The following is a 17,326-nucleotide window of genomic DNA, read 5'->3' as shown; positions in this document are numbered from 1 at the left end:
TCAGTTACTCCCTGTCCTGCTCAGAAGCTTGAAGAGAAATCATAAGTTTTTTTTATTTAAGCTTTAAAATATAGTTTATTTAAAGCAGATACTTTGCTGCATTTGTACCACAGCTGCTATTGATCACATGTTGCCAGTTGACCATAATTTTTGGGAAGCTCTGATCATCAGTCACCAAGGGACACAATTTTACATCATCCTCCTGGAATACCACATTCCTTGCATTGTATAGAAATTCAAGTGAATCTAACAAAGGAGCTGTGGATGAGATGCCTGTGGCAGCAGTTCTGAACAAAGGAAGTGATATTGAAACTCCTTGTGTTTTGAGATGCCACGAACAACCCGAAAGATTTTGTTAAAAGATGTCATTGAAACTGCAGGTTTATTTGGATACCCTTTTAATCATGCAATTTTAGCTTCTCCCTTTCTAGTTGGCTTTTTACAGCAAGGCAGAAAATAGTGACTATCTGGCTTGAAAGAATCTGTAAAGTGTGCCGACTCTCTAGCCTGCACTAACTCTGTTGCATGCAATCCATTCTCCTATGTAAATGAATTTGGCCATGCCATCAATTGTAGAAATTCACTGAGGTTTGATTCATTAAACTCTAATTCCTGTGTCACTTAAGGCCACTTAAAAGTAATAATTTGTAATTGTGGCTTATTTTTATTCTTCTCTATGTGTGTTGTCAACTAATTCTCTGTGTCTTTGAATGCATCAATAAATAACCACTGCTTTAGGGTTAAAACAAAAATTTGCTGAAAGTGATTTTTATAAAGTTAACAAACAGGATTTAGAGAGGCAAATGCATGCATTTAAAAGAGGAGAGCAATAAGGAATTTGAACCAACCTTATTACAGACTGGAGAGAAGGACCATAAAACAATTCGCCTCTCCCTTTTGATCCAACACTCTTCTACCAGTTTGTTCATCAGCAAGATAATGTCGTCAGTATGATCATGCAACATTGATACAAATAATAACCTGCTCAATTTTAGTATTATTCAGGTCACTTGGTCCACTCACCGCAAGGATGGTAAAATAGCTGAATTGCTGGGGTAGATTTGGAGTGACTATCCTTGACATCAAGACACCATTTGACCAGTGTTATTTCCAGGTGATTTAGCAAAGTTGGTTCAAAATCAGGGTGAAAACTTTCCAGTGGATTTGTAACTGACCCAAAGGAAGACAATTGCAATTGCTGGAGATCAATCATCTCAGCCCCAAGTATTCCTCAGTATAGTGACCTCAGTCCAACCATCTTCAGCTGTTTCATTACTGAACTTTCCTCCAAAATGAGTATTCTTGTAAGGAAGTTCACTGCTGATTGTAAATGTGTGAACATTCTGGAACTAAATACTGAAGCAGTCAGTGCCCAAATGGAACAAGATCTAGAAAGCATTCGGGTCTGGCAATGACTAGCTCTAACGCAAAGGTATCAAACCATCACCTCCTGCTGTTTGATGGCATTTGCATCAGTGAATCCCAAACCATTAGTATCTTGTTCAAAAACGTAACTAAAGCAGCTGTAAATTTAAGCCAGCTGTATAAATGCAGTGACTATGAGAACAGGGTTGAGATTGTAAATCTCCAGCTAACCATCTGATTCCCAAAGCCTGTTCACCATCAACGAGGCACACGACAATGTGCTGGCATACTTTCCAGTGGCGTTACCATCTTTTTGACATGACCTGACTTTCAAGTGCAACCTAAACAGCACTCAAACTTAATACCATCAGGAGATACCAGCCTGCTTGATCGGTGCCTCACCTAACATATTAAATATGAAACTGAGAGAATGCACTGCAGTAAGGTGCACTTGCATGGTGTATTCCCTGAAATGTTAGTGCCTGCTGACCAAGGTGGAGGCGTGGAGGAGCAAGTTTCCACTTGGAGCTGCCAGGTTGCAGCTATATTACTCATGTTGTGACTTCTCTTCCTGTTTTTGAATGAGGAAGGCAATGGCAAACTATTGCCAAAAATTAAACCAAGAAAATGGATCAGTTTGATGCCTTGGAAAAGGAGCCAATGAGCTGCCACAATAAGTGAAACTTGTGTAAAAATTAAGTTGCAGAATGGATTATGGTAATATTAACTGACAAATATAAGATTCACTGGGATCTCTGATAAAGAAGGAGAATTTGTGAGGAACAAATCTGCAGAAAAGAAGAGCAAAATAAGGAGGTTGGGAGTGGCAAGATTTCCCAAGGTTTATATGTTGCTGAAAGTCAATAGTGGGAATGTTAGCAGAATAATTGCAGATGTATGTAGGTGGTACAAAAGATGAACTTTAATAATGAAAATATGCAGGCCAAAGGAATATCCAAAGGAATAAAAAAAAGTGGGATACTCTTAAAATGATTAAAATCCTACAATTACAACTAATGTCTTGGTATTGATATTTCTGGCCTACACTGTTGAAAAAGTCTGTTCGCACAACAGTGTTTAATGATGCAAGAGTCTGATGGAGTGTGAAAGGGCAGAACACTGGAGTTCAATTTTGAAGTGATGGGAAACAGGGTTTATTTTCTTTAATGAGTAAAATGAGTCTGAACGGAGTTTGATTCTTGTTTAGACAATTTGAATATTAAAACACTATGGAGGAGAGTAACTTGGTGTTTAAGGAAAAATTACTAACACCCAGTGGTCCCAGAGAGGATGAAGAGTCTGTATACGCTACTGCCAGAATGTAGTTACCAAGAAGACTGAGGACATAGAAATAATGTAGAAAGAAATAGCAGAGTTAGAAATTTGGAATGAGACATGGAAAATTGAAGGCGTTAACCACGAAGTTGATAAACAAGACCTGAAAAAGAACTCAATCTGTGCTGGGGCATGCACCTTTAACAATTATGAATGCTAATGTGTCTGTTGAACCGATATAGGACGGAAGGACTCTAATTTTGTTGTATGGTAACACGTTCTAGAAGAAAGTAGTTCAAAAGACAAATTAGAGCCATGGAAAAGGAATTAAATTAATTTTTATATGGGATGGGAAGGTGTACATTTCAGACGAGATCGGCATTAATAAAATGGTTGGAATAGAAATTGTGATGTTTATCGGAAACAAATGAGAAAATATCAAAGGACTGTTGGAAACTGAAAGGGTTTTGGAGGAGATATGAAATCAAACAAAATTACCAAGTAACATCCCAAACACGCACACATGAGTTAGGTCTAGGCCACTTGGCCTCTCTAGCCTATTTCACTACTTCTGTACATCATGGCTAATCTCATTTGATGTGCTTCTGTGTTGGTTATAAAATCAATTAAATTTTGAGAGGCATATTTTTGTTTGTTTTATTATATAGGTATGGTTTAAGGGAAAAGTGACTTCTGGCACAGTTATAGAATAGAGAAGCTGGTAGTTGTCTCCTTAGAAAAGAAGGTTGGGAGAGACTTAATAGAGATGTTCAAAATCATGGGTCGAGACAAAGTAGGTAATTGAAACTGTTCCCATTTAAGAAAGAATTAGGAACCGCAGGATATTGTTTTTAAGATGAATGGTTAAAGAACCAAAAGCAATATGAGGGAAATATTTTAAATGTATTTTTTAATGATGTGGAAAGCACTGCTTGAAAGACTGATGAATTGTGTCTTTTAAAAATAAATTGGGAGCTTATCCAAAGAGAATTTACAAGGCTATGGGAACAGAGTAGAGAGTAGATTAGCTAAATTGCACTTGCAGAGAGCCTTTGACGTACAATAGACTCTCGGTCTCATTTAGTGATGTAATGTTCTGTGACCCTTTATCAAATGTAAACATCATCTTTTGTTTGTCCTATTGAACACCTGCCAAGTTACCTCTGACTTTTCTAAAATAATGAATTTCAGCCTATTCAAAACTTTCCAAGTTCTGAGAGGAAGTTGTCGATAGAAACCAGTTAAAAATGTAATAACAGTAGGTATAGTTGCAAATGAGCGAGAAAAATCTAAACATTTCTGATCAGTCTAAGCAAGTTGCACAGTGCCGGGTTCTGCAGCCTATTATAAATTTGAATGTATGATGGTGAACATTTGACCATTAACTTTATTAGAAAAGTCCATGACTCTTCCTTTGAAGCAATGTCGCATCTCTATCCTGAAGCCTGGAGACTCAGGTTCAACTCCCATCAGCGCCAGAAGTGTGTGATAACATCTCTGAACAGATTTGTTTTTTTATTACATCTTATAATCAAATACCAGAGCAGTCCAAAATCTCGTTCTCTCCTCATAAGCACAGCATCAAGTTCTTCAAATGTGTAATTGCACTTGTATTAACAATATGGTCTCCACCTTGACTACTTGAGTATAGCAGCACAAAAAGATATTAATGTTTATGATCTAGTTGCAAATACAGAGACATAGCTGCAGGATTACTAAGTATGAGGGCTGAACATCCAGGAATATTCATTACTTAGGAAGGACAGACAAAAAAGGGAAAAGAGGTAAGATAGCATTGTTTGTAAAGGAGTAAATAAATGCAGTAGTGACGAGGGCTTTTGGCTGGGAAAATCATGATGTGGAATCCGTATGGTTGGTGATAAACACCAAGACAGGCAGAAAATACTGAGGGCTGTCTGTGGCCCCGAAACAATAGTGAAGATATGAGTTAAAGGCACATTAAAAAGGAATCGGAGATGCATGCAGTTAGGGTACTACTGTGATTGTGGGTGACTTTAATTTACATATACATTGAACAAACAAAACTTGCAATGATATTGTAGAAGAGGCTTTCCTGGACGATTTATGAAACCTGCCAGAGAACAGTTTTATTCTAGGCTGGGTACAGCACCATGGTGGAAGATTAAATAATAGTCTTGTTGTGCAGAAAAGTGACCATAATATGATAGATTTTTTCCATTCAGTTGGTGCATGACGTAGTTGAATCTGAAAACTAGTGTCCTGAATCTAAATAAAGGGAGCTGCTATATGTGGATGTGAGGTGTAAATTGGTAAGGCTGTATTGGAAAACTTTCTTAAAAGGATTGATGTTAGATAGCCAATGATTCATATTTAAAGAATGTGTGCATGAGTTGCAACAAGTATTTGTTCTTGGCAGAAGAATAAGAGGAAAGGTGGTTGAACCATGGATTATAAAAGAAATTTGGGATAGTATTATGTTCCCTCTTTAAATCTTAATCTTAAACCAAAAATCCTGGAAAAGGCATAAGCCTGAGAACTGGCAGCATTTTAGAATTTAGCAAAAGAGAACAAAAAGTTTGATCAAGAGAGAGAAAATTGAGTATGAGAGCAAAACTGCAGGAAACATAGAAAGTGACCTTTTAAAATCTTCTTGAAATATCTGAAGAAAAAAATTAGTTCAAACAAATGTAGGTCCCTTACGGTTAAGCCAAGGAAATCGTAATGGGGAATAAGGAATTGAATGCCTACTTCGATTATGTCTTTGTAAAACAAGGTACAAATAACTATCCAGCAACGTTGGGGAACCAATCATCTAGCAAGAGGGTGGAATTCAAGGAAATCAATATTTAGTAAGAAAGTGATGTTGGGGAAATTAATTGGGTTAAAGACTGACAAATAACCAGGCTCAGATAATCTACATCCCAGAATACTAAAGGAAGTGTCCCTGGGAATATTGGATGCATTGGTAGTCATCATCTAAAATGTTTTAGACACTGGAGCAGTTCCTACAGATTGGAGGATGTCAGATGAAATCTCATGATTTAAAAAGGGGAGGGAGAGAAAAATAGCGGAATTATAGACCAGTTTGCATAACCCTCGGTACTGGGGAAAAATGCTGGAGTCAGTTGTGGAAGACATAATAACAGAACATTTTGGATAGCATTAACAGGATTGGGCAAAGCCAACATGGGTTTATGAAAGGCTAATTTTTCTTAAGAATTTATTTGAGATTTTTGAGATTATAATTAATATAATAGGTTAGACAGAGCCAGTGGATGTGATTTATTTGGATTTTCAAAAGGCTTTTGTTAGAAGTCTCCCATTAGAGGTTAGTGGGCAACGTTAAATCACCTGGGAAAGGGGTAATCTATTGGCATGGATTGAGAATTAGTTGACAGATAGGAAATAGAACAGCAATAAATGGATTATGATGAGTGAAATCCATAAAGATTAGTGATTAGCGCTGCAGCAAACATTTTATTAACTGGTGGCCATGAGACCAGGAGTGTGCTGGTTGATCAATTATTCCAGATAATCAAGAGGTTCATATTTGAAGAAATTGATTGGAAATCAAATCGACTGTTGATATTTCATGTGGTCAAATGATTGAACAATAAATATATTTAGATTGAGGTAGGTAAATTAGAAACTATAATAATTAGCCAGAATAATACAGTAAACTTTGTAGTTTTTTGAAGTATATAATTTTGCTGGTTTATCAAGAGTGTCGGTACAAACAAAATTTGCTGCATATGTAAATAACCTGAATGAGGGAACCAAATGCAACAATTCCAAGTTTGTTGATGTGACAAAGCAAGGTGAGATTGAGAGTTGAGAGGAGGCTGCAAGCAGGCTTCAATGTGACCTAGACAACTTGAATGAGTGGCCAAACACGTGTCAGGTGAAGTACAACATAACTTAATGTGAAGTTGTATGCTTGTAAAATAGGAAGGAAGAGTATTAGTTAGATGGTGAAATATTGAGATGTGTGGATGTACAAAGGGATCCAGGTGTCTTTGTACACCACTCACTGCAAGTAGACAGACAGATGGAGTAAGCAATGAAGAAAGTGAATGGTATATTGGCCTCTATTGTAAGATAATTTGAGTTCTGAAGTAAGTATGTCTTACTGCAGTTATGTAGGATCTTGGTCAGATGACTCCAGAGGTATTGCATGCAGTTTTAGTCTCCCTACCTAACAAAGGATGTACTTGCCATAGAGGGAGTGCAGTGGAGGTTCACTAGGCTGGTACTTCCTATGAGATGAGGTTGGTTCGACATGGCCTCAATGCATGCACTGAACGTTTAGAAGGATGAAAAGGATAAAATTCTAACAGGCCTGGACAGACTAGGCACAAAGGCAATATTTTCCCTGTTGTGTGGAGTCCAGAACCAGGGGGAAAAGTCTCTGGAATCGGGTAGATCAATTTAGGACTGAGATGAGGAAACATTTCTTCATGGAAAGGGCAGTGAACCTGTGGAATCCCCTCTCTCAGGAGGCTGTGGAGGACAACTTACTGAATGTATTCAAAAAGAAATAAATGCTTTTTTCGATATTAAAGATATTGAAAAGTAGCATCGAGATAGAGGATCTGCCATGATTGTATTAAATAGTGGGATAGGCTCAAAGAGCTGAATAGTCTACTCTTTGCTCTGTTTTGTGTGTTTCTATGTTTACTTCCAGTGGAAAAGCTTTCCAAGCTCTCAAAACAATTTTTTTAAAATTCCACTGGCTGTCTTCATGGACAGTTTTCATTTATTTTGTTACAAATTCCCTAATTAGAGGAAAGCCAGGTGCTTGAATTCACATTATCACCTGTGATTCTTTAGTTTTAAATCTCGTCATGGTCATTTCTGCTTCAGTGAAAATAGTTGGAAATGTTTCCAGTTTTTCCTCAGAAGTCTAGTTTGATCAGTCAGTGGCACCAATCTGTGGTGTAAGTTCTCTAGTCTTATTGTCCTTTCTTTAATGTACTGATGCACACTGCACAGAAGTTGTGCACTTATAAGCAATATTTTTACATAACTTTCATTTCCTAACTGTTCCTATCCTGAAAAGTAAGTCATGTTTGGGATATTAAGTCATAAGTACCTTTGGAACCTGGTACTTTGCATGTGACCATGTCAGAAAATGGATTTTAGTTTTGTTGTGCAATGCATCCTTTTGTATATTGTGACTTTTTTTTAAGACCACTTTAAGAAATGCTTTCATGTGAATCTCTAACATGAGTTAAATGCTGCTTTAAATAGGTTGCGATCAGTTTGTGCAAAATCAATAAAAATGTACTTGCACAAAGATTTGTTTTGTAATTCTGTGGACATTGCTTTAGTTTATCATTTTCTTTCAGAGAGCGATCAGATACCTTTTCCCATCTGGGGTATTTGACAAGAAGGCTAGACCAATCATGAAGGTAATGAAAATGGTTTATGTTTCCAAAATACTATTTGATTCACTTGTTATCCACTTAATAACATTTGCTAATTCTAATCTGTTTGATTAATTGCAGCATCCTCTGGAAATCTTTCCAAAACAGAGGGGTAAGACTTTTTTTTAAATGAACTGTGGTGCAAAGAGGGAGTTTTGCTTATTCTTGGCAACAGCTGAATGTAGATCACCATAGGCTTGTAACATTATATACTAATGTCAGTTATTCATTGTTTTATGTTACACAGTTACCATCTGTTCATTAGTATGCTCTACTGTGTTGTCTGCTTACTGCAATCTTTTCCACTGAATTATTTTTTAATCTTGGTACAAACTGTGAGAAAACTACCTGAAGGGGCTGTCACACCACTTAGCTTTAGTAGACATCCGTTTCCAATCTGAACAAGACTCCCAAATTGTTTTTGCTTCAATGCACGCATATAACATTGCCTAAAGTAATAATTTGGTGTTGTGACCATGCAGTAAAGTAAGTTTCCCTTTTTTATTATGTAAGTAACTGGTTTGGCACACATTATGAATGGTAAACAAATTAATTGCTTTGGAAATTTTAATTTAAATGTTACAATCATGGGCAGACTTCCTAATATGTCCTTTGGCAATTAAACCAAACTACAGTATGATAAAGGTTGCCTTATGAGGAAAAATTGAGTAGCGTTAAGAGGTATCAAATCTAATTTATCTGGCAAGGTGGCTGGAATTAGGATCAGGCTGGAATATCAGTAAACCTGTATTCCTTTTCTCTACTGTAACTTTCCTCTTTCCTGTATCGTTGATGTTGAAGAGACAGGAGACAACAACGATACACGAGAGACTCGTGTCACAAATGAATATTGGGTACCTATGGTAAAGAGCCAGCGATAAACATGAGTGACTTTAATGTATGTATAAACTATAAAATATCAGATTGTCAGTAGTTGCATTAATGAGCTCATAGAATGTATAAGAGAGTGTTGTTAAGGCAGCACACTGTGGAACTGACTAAAGAGTATGCTATATTAAACTTGATATTGCGTAATGTGACAGGATTATTTAGTTAGTTACTTCAGGGTTCAGAGAATTTGCAGCAGAGTTTGAAAGGAAGAAGATTGAGGCTAAGACTGGTATTTTAAATCTAAATAAGGGCAACTATGTGGGCAGGAAAGCTCATTCTAGGCAAGGCATACGTCAATAGAGACCCATTGGCAGTTATTTAAGGGAATATTTCAGAATACTCTTAAGTATGTTCCTGTTGTATTCAGTTCTAAAGAGAGGGCTCACTGTTTGTGGTTAACCAAAGAAGTTAAGGAAGGTACCAAACTTAGGAGAAAGCATGTAACTGCATAAGGAGGTGTGGCAGATTAGGGATAAATCAGAATCAAAATAACAGCTGCGAATGACTAAGAGGCTAATTAGAGCATGAAACAAAGTGAGCCAGTAATGTAAAAATGGATGGGAAGAGTATATGGGTATTTTGAAAAGAAATTAGTAAAATGAGGATTAGATTATATTAGATTCCCTACAATGTGAAAACAGGCCCTTCGGCCCAACAAGTCCACACTGACCCTCCGAAGAGTAACCCCACCCAGACATGTTTCCCTTTGACTAATGCACCTAACACTATGGGCAATTTAGCATGGCCAATCCACCTGACCTGCACATCTTTGGACTGTGGGAGGAAAACGGAACACCTGGAGGAAACCCACGCAGACATGGGGAGAATGTGCAAACTTCACACAGACAGTAACCTGAGGCTGGAATCGAACCTGGGTCCTTGGCACTGTGAGGCTGCAGTGCTAATCACTGAGCCACCATGCCTTGTTTTTGAAGCAGGTCAGTATGGGGAGTTGATTGTAGACAACAGCAAAGTGGCAGATGAAAGAAACATAATTTGCTGCTGTTTTCAGTATAGCAGATGCAAACATTCCTTCCAAATCAGGGCATGGAAAGGATGGAGAAATTTGGTACAATTATATTCACAGTAGTAGTTCTGAGCAAGTTGATGCAGTTGCCTGAATGTCAAGTTTTCTCAGCTAGGTTTAATCTTAGGGTCCTAAAATAGGTTGCTAATGAGAGACTTGATGCTTTGGTGTTAATTTTCCAAAATCATTTACATTTTGTAAAGGTTTCATTAGATTGGAAAAATTACAAAGCCTTTCTGTTCAAGAAGCGGATGAGGCAGGGAAATATAAGCCAATTCGGTATGTTAGACTACTTGAGGTAACAGTGCATAAGGTTGGAGATAATATACTAACATGGATAGAGGATTGGCTACCTGACGGAGTTGGAACATTGGGGAGCATCTTCATGATGACTGGGGGGGGAGGCACGATTATTTATAACATATGTCATGACTTATATGACAGAAGTGAATGTACTATGGCTAAGTTCATGGATGACACAAATATAGGTGGGAGAGCAAGTGGTGAGGATGCTACAAAGAGTCTGAAGAATGACAATTTAACCAAGTAGGCAAAAACTTGGTAGATAGAATATAGTATAAAAAAAGAAGGATTAGATGAGCTGAATATCATCTAAATGGAAATATCTTCGTGAAAGCTACAGCACAGGGATTTCAAGCGAGGTGATGGCACAGTGGTATAGTGTGAACTATTACTCTAGAACCACAAGCTAATGTTCTGGGCACATGGATTTGAATCACATCATGGCAGAGGGTGACATTTGAATTCAATAAAAATCTGAAATAAGTAGCCAGTCTAATGGTAACTACGCAAAGCCATTGTTGACCGGTTCACTCAGTCCTTTTTAAAGAAGAAGCCCTGCCATCCTTTCATGATCTCGTGTACTTGTGACTACAGACCCACAGCAATATGGTTATCTCTTATCTGCCCTTTAGAGATTGGGGATAAACAATAAATGCTGGCCTAGCCAATGATGCCCACGTCCTCTGAAGGGAAGAATAATTAATTTTGGGATGCATAAATCCCGAAACAAAAAAACTAGTGTCTGTATTCAGTGAGTAATAGGGAAGGCAAATGGAGTGTTGGCCTTTATTTCAAAGAAAATGAAGTATAAAATTACATAAGTTTTGCCAAAACTATACAAGGCACTAGTTAGACTACACCTGTGAACAGTTTTGGTCCCTTATGTAAGGGAAGATATACAGTCCAGCGAAGCTTCGAGGGAAAGCTTACTAATGAAGAGATATTGTTAGATTAAGTAATTGGCAAAAAGTTGGCAAATGGAGTATAATGTAGGAAAATGTGAAGCTGTTCACTTTGGAAGGGAGAACAAACTGACAAGAGTATTACTTAAATGGAGAAAAACTGCAACACCTAGGGCTATGGAGGTACTTGTGCACAAAACGTAGAAAGCTAACACTCAGGTGAGGCAAGTAATCAGGAACGTTAATAGAATGTTGACCCCTTTTTTCAAGGGGATTAGAGTGAGAGAGTAGGGAAGTCTGTATGAGCTACTGGTGAGACCATGTCTGGAATACTATGAGCAATTTGGTTATTCGCACATATATAATTTCATTGGAGGCATTTCAGAGAACGTTCACTAGGATGATCCTGGTGGGGAGGGATTGTCTGATGAAAAAAGACTAAACGGATTAGACCATAAGACCATAAGACATGAGAGGTAGTAAGGCCAGTCGGCCCATTGGGTCCACTCCGCCATTCAATCATGGTTGATGGGCATTTCAACTCCACTTACCCGCATTCTCCCCGTAGCCCTTAATTCCTCGTGACATCAAGAATTTATCAATTTCTGCCTTGAAGACATTTAGCATCCCAGCATCCACTGCACTCTGTGGCAATGAATTCCACAGGCCCACCACTCTCTGGCTGAAGAAATGTCTCTGCATTTCTGTTCTGAATTTACCCCCTCTAATTCTAAGGCTGTGTCCACAGGTCCTAGTCTCCTCGCCTAACAGAAACAACTTCCTAGCGTCCATCCTCTCCAAGCCACGTATTATCTTGTAAGTTTCTATTAGATCTCCCCTTAATCTTCTAAACTCCAATGAATACAATCCCAGGATCCTCAGCCGTTCCTCATGTGTTAGACCTACTATTCCAGGGATCATCCGTGTGAATCTCCGCTGGACAGGTTCCAGTGCCAGTATGTCCTTCCTGAGGTGTGGGGACCAAAACTGGACACAGTACTCCAAATGGGGCCTAACCAGAGCTTTATAAAGTCTCAGTAGCACAACAGTGCTTTTATATTCCAACCCTCTTGAGATAATTGACAACATTGCATTCACTTTCTTAATCATGGATTCAACCTGCATGTTTACCTTTAGAGAATCCTCAACTAGCACTCCCAGATCCCTCTGTACTTTGGCTTTACAAATTTTCTCACCGTTTAGAAAGTAGTCCATGCTTGTATTCTTTTTTCCAAAGTGCAAGACCTCGCATTTGCTCACATTGAATTCCATCAGCCATTTCCTGGACCACTCTTCCAAACTGTCTAGATCCTTCTGCAGCCTCCCCACTTCCTCAGTATTACCTGCCTGTCCACCTAACTTCGTATCATCTGCAAACTTCGCTAGAATGCCCCCAGTCCCTTCATCCAGATCATTAATATATAATGTGAACAGCTGCGGCCCCAACACTGAACCCTGCGGGACACCGCTAGTCACTGGCTGCCATTCCAAAAAAGAACCTTTTATCCCAACTCTCTGCCTTCTGTCAGACAGCCAATCCTCAATCCATACCAGTAGCTCACCTCGAACACCATGGGCCCTCACCTTGCTCAGAAGCCTCCCGTGTGGCACCTTATCAAAGGCATTTTGGAAGTCTAGGTAGACCACATCCACTGGGTTTCCCCGGTCTAACCTACTTGTCACCTCTTCAAAGAACTCCCAATAGGTTTGTCAGGCACGACCACCCCTTACTAAATCCATGTTGACTTGTTCTAATCCGACCCTGCTCTTCCAAGAATTTAGAAACCTCATCCTTAATGATGGATTCTAGAATTTTACCAACAACCGTGGTTAGGCTAATTGACCTATAATTTTCCATATTTTGCCTTGATCCTTTCTTGAACAATCTTCCAATCATCCAGGACTTTCCCTGACTCCAGTGACTTTTGAAAGATCTCAACCAACACCTCCGCTATTTCCTCAGCCACCTCCCTCAGAACTCTAGGATGTAGCCCATCGGTGCCAGGAGATTTATCAATTTTAAGATCTTTTAGCTTTTCTAGCACTTTCTCTTTTGTAATGGCAACCATACTCAACTCAGCCCCCTGACTCCCTTTATTTGTTGGGATATTACTCATGTCTTCCACTGTGAAGACTGTTGCAAAGTACTTATTAAGTTCTCCTGCTATTTCCTTATCTCCCATCACTAGGCTTTCAGCATCAGTTTGAAGTGGCCCAATGTCTACTCTTGCCTGTCGTTTGTTTCTTATGTATTGAAAGAAACTTTTACTATCATTTCTAATATTACTGGCTAGCCTACCTTCATATTTGATCCTCTCCTTCCTTATTTCTCTCTTTGTTATCCTCTGTTTGTTTTTGTAGCCTTCTCAATCTTCTGATTTCCCAGTGCTCTTGGCCACTTTATAGGATCTCTCTTTTTCTTTGATAGATTTCCTGACGTCCTTTGTCAGCCATGGTTGTCTAATCCCTCCCCGGATAATCTTTCTCTTCTTGGGGATGAACCTCTGTACAGTGTCCTCAATTTTACCCACAAACTCCTGCTATTTTTGCTCTACTGTCTTTCCTGCTAGGCTCTGCTTCCAGTCTATTTTCGTCAGTTCCTCTCTCATGCCCTCATAATTACCTTTATTTAACTGTAACACCATTACATCCGATTTTGCCTTCTCTCTTTCAAACTGCAGACTGAACTCTACCATATTATGATCGCTGCTTCCTAAGTGTTCCCTTACTTTAAGATTTTTTATAAAGTCTGGTTCATTACATAGCACTAGGTCCAGAATAGCCTGCTCCCTTGTGGGCTCCATGACAAGCTGTTCCGAAAAGCCATCCTGTAAGCATTCCATGAATTCCCTTTCTTTGGATCCACTGGCAACATTATTTACCCAGTCCACCTGCATATTGAAGTCTCCCACGATCACCGTGACCTTGCCTTTCTGACATGCCTTCTCTATTTCCCGGTACATGTTGCGTCCCTGGTCCTGACCACTGTTAGGAGGTCTGAACATAACTCCCACTATGGTTGTTGTGGTTCTGTTTGCCGAGCTGGGAATTTGTCTTGCAAACGTTTCGTCCCCTGTCTAGGTGACATCTTCAGTGCTTGGGAGCCTCCTGTGAAGTGCTTCTGTGCTGTTTTCTCCGGTATCTATAGTGGCCTGTCTCTGCCGCTTCCGGTTGTCAGTTCGAGCTGTCCACTGTAGTGGCTGGTATATTGGGTCCAGGTCGATGTGTTTGTTGTATCTATTAGCCGCCTTCCTGATTTATATATCTCCAAAAAATATTTTTTTTTATGGATATGGATTGGGACTCTTCATTGGAATTTAGAAGAATCTCATTGTCAAGCCCTTTGAGAACCCTATATGTTTCATAGTGAATGTTGAGAGGATGTTTCCCCTCATGGGACAGTAGAAGACCAGAGGCCATAGTCTCAGAATGAAGGGGCACCAATTTAAGCCTGAGATGAGGAGAAATTTCTTCTCTTGAGCATTGAGTTTTTGGAACTCTTCGCTATGGAGACCTGTGAGGTTGAGTCCTTCTGTATATTTAAAGGTTGAGATGGATTTTTGATCAGCAGGGAAATCAAAGTTATAGGAAAGGGTAGAAAGATGGACGTAAAGAGTGTCTATTTCTCACTGACTCTGGTCTAATTTGATGCAGGTTATGGCAGGACTGTTATGAGAAGTTCTCCATATCTATCACCCAAACTTCTCCTTTCTAGTTTTGAACTTACATTATTCTTCAGTTTTGCTACCATTTGCCCTTTATTCTGACAAGTCATTTTGTCCTCAAGACCCATATTCTGCTCTCCCCACCTTGTTCTCACAAAAAGAATGACCGCAACTTTTCATTGCTGCCATGTTAGCTGATGCTGATACTTCTTGGGTACCATTCTGCATCATCAGCAATCTCCTCAAGCAAGGAGGCGCATACCTCCTTGCAAACAACTGCCTCTGTCAAAATTTTCAGGTTGTCTTTATGATACCTAGTATTAAATGAGCAAAAGATTGTCCTCGCTAAACATTTGGAAGACCCAAAGCTTTGATTTTGGTGATTGCAGCTAATTCAAGTCAGACATTAGATAGATAGATTACTTACTTACTTAGTGTGGAAACAGGTCCAACAAGTCCACACCGACCCTCCGAAGAGCAACCCATCCTGACCCATTCCCCTACATTTACCCCTTCACCTAACACTACGGGCAATTTAGCTTGGCCAATTTACCTAACCTGAACTTTTTTTTTGGATTGTGGGAGGAAACCGGAGCACCCGGCGGAAACCCATGCAGACATGGGAAGAATGTGCAAAGTCCACACAGATAGTTGCCTGAGGCGGGAATTGAACCCAGGTCTCTGGCACTGTGAGGCAGCAGTGCTAACCTCTGTGCCACCCATAGTGCTTTTTCTTGAAACTAACAGAGTCTGAGCTGTTCACAACTTTGCTGTTTATTTGACCCCAAGATAAGAACATTAGAACTAGGAACAGGAGTAGGTCATTTGGCCCTTTGAGCCTGCTCTGCCATTCAATAAGATCATGGCTGATCTTTTTGTGGACTCAGCTCCACTTACCCATCCTCTCACCATATCCTTCAGTTCCTTTATTGTTAAAAAAAAATCAGCTTTAAAAATGTTTACTATAGTAGCGTCAACTATTTCACTGGGCAGGGAACTCCGTAGATTTACAGCCCTTTGGGTGAAGATGTTCCTTCTCAATTCAGTCTAAATCTGCTCACCTACTTTCAAGGCTATGCCCTCTTGTCCTATATTCACCTGCTAGTGGAAACATCCTCTCCACTTCTATCTTATCTATTCCCTTCATAGTTTTATATGTTTCTATAAGATCCCCCTCATTCTTCTAAATTCCAAAGAAATAATCATAGTCTACTCAGTTGCTCCTCATAAATCAACCCCCTCAACACCAGAATAAACCTAGTGAACCTCCTCTGCACCTCCCCTCTAGTACCAGTATATCCTTTCTCAAGTAAGGAGACCAAAACTGCACACAGTACTCCAGGTGTGGTCTCATCAGCACCCTGTACAGTTGCAACATAACCTCCTTGCTTTTAAAGTCAATCCCTTTAGCAATAAAGGACAAAATTCCATTTGCCTTCCTAATTACTTGTTGTACCTGGAGACCAACCCTCTGTGATTCATGCACGAGGACACTGGTCCCTCTGCATAGCAGCATTTTACCATTCAAATAATAATCCTTTTTACTGTTACTCCTACTAAAATGGATGACTTCACATTTATAAACATTGTATTCCATCTGCCACACCTTTGCCCACTCAAAGTATCTATGTTCCTCTGCAAACTTTGCTCTGCCACTCATCTTGGTGTCATCTGCAAACTTTGACACACTTCACATGGTTCCCAACTCCAAACATCTATATAGGTTGTGAATAATTGCGGTCCCAACACTGATCCCTGAGGCACACCACTCGTTACCGATTGCCAACTAGAATAGCACTCATTTTCCCCCACTCTTTGCTTCCTGTTAGTCAACAAATCCTCAGCATGCTAATACTTTACCCATAACGCCATGCATTTTTATGCAGCAGCCTCTTGTGCAGCACCTTGTTGAAGGCCTTTTGGAAATCTAGGTGCACCACATCCACTGGGTCCCCATTGTCCATCTTGCTCATAATGGCCATAGAATTCTGAAAGATTTGTTCAGCATGACCTGCACTTCATGAATCCATGCTGCGTCTGCCCAATGGAACAATTTCCATCTGGATGCCTTGCTATTTCTTCCTTAATAATAGACTCAAGCATTTTCCCCACTAAAGGTTAAGCTAACTGGTCTATAATTCCCCAGTCTATAATTTTATCTACCTCCCTTTTTAAACAGTGGTGTCACATTTACTGTTTTCCAATCTGCTGGAACTGCCCCAGAGTCCAGTGAATTTTGGAAAATTACAACAAGTCCACTTGCTATTTCTCCTGCTATCTCTTTTAGTACCTTGGGATGCATCCCATCAGGGCCAGGAGACTTGTCTATCCTTAGCTCCATTAGCTTGCCCAACGTTACCTCTTCCGTAATTATGACTGTTTCCACGTCCTCACCTACCTTTGTGTCTTTGTCAATTTCTGGCATGTTATTACAAAATACCTGTTCAATGCCTCAGCCACTTCATCATATCCCATAACTAAATGCCCCTT

General features: G+C 39.5%; 1 protein-coding gene across 2 annotated transcripts in view; it reads left to right on the top strand.

Moving 5' to 3' along the window:
- The window catches only part of mrps9 (mitochondrial ribosomal protein S9), a 108,363-nt gene that overhangs the window by 28,759 nt on the left and 62,278 nt on the right, over window positions 1-17,326 (top strand). For both annotated transcript variants that reach the window (XM_072577584.1, XM_072577585.1), the window contains 2 exons: window positions 7,971-8,033; window positions 8,130-8,160. In XM_072577584.1, the coding sequence (XP_072433685.1) occupies window positions 7,971-8,033; window positions 8,130-8,160 (94 nt within the window). The remainder of the gene's footprint in view (window positions 1-7,970; window positions 8,034-8,129; window positions 8,161-17,326) is intronic.

This window comes from Chiloscyllium punctatum, chromosome 9, assembly GCF_047496795.1.
Source record: "Chiloscyllium punctatum isolate Juve2018m chromosome 9, sChiPun1.3, whole genome shotgun sequence".
Lineage (NCBI taxonomy): Eukaryota > Metazoa > Chordata > Chondrichthyes > Orectolobiformes > Hemiscylliidae > Chiloscyllium > Chiloscyllium punctatum.
Note: the sequence above shows the minus strand (reverse complement) of the source record. Positions and strands in the feature narration are given on the sequence as shown.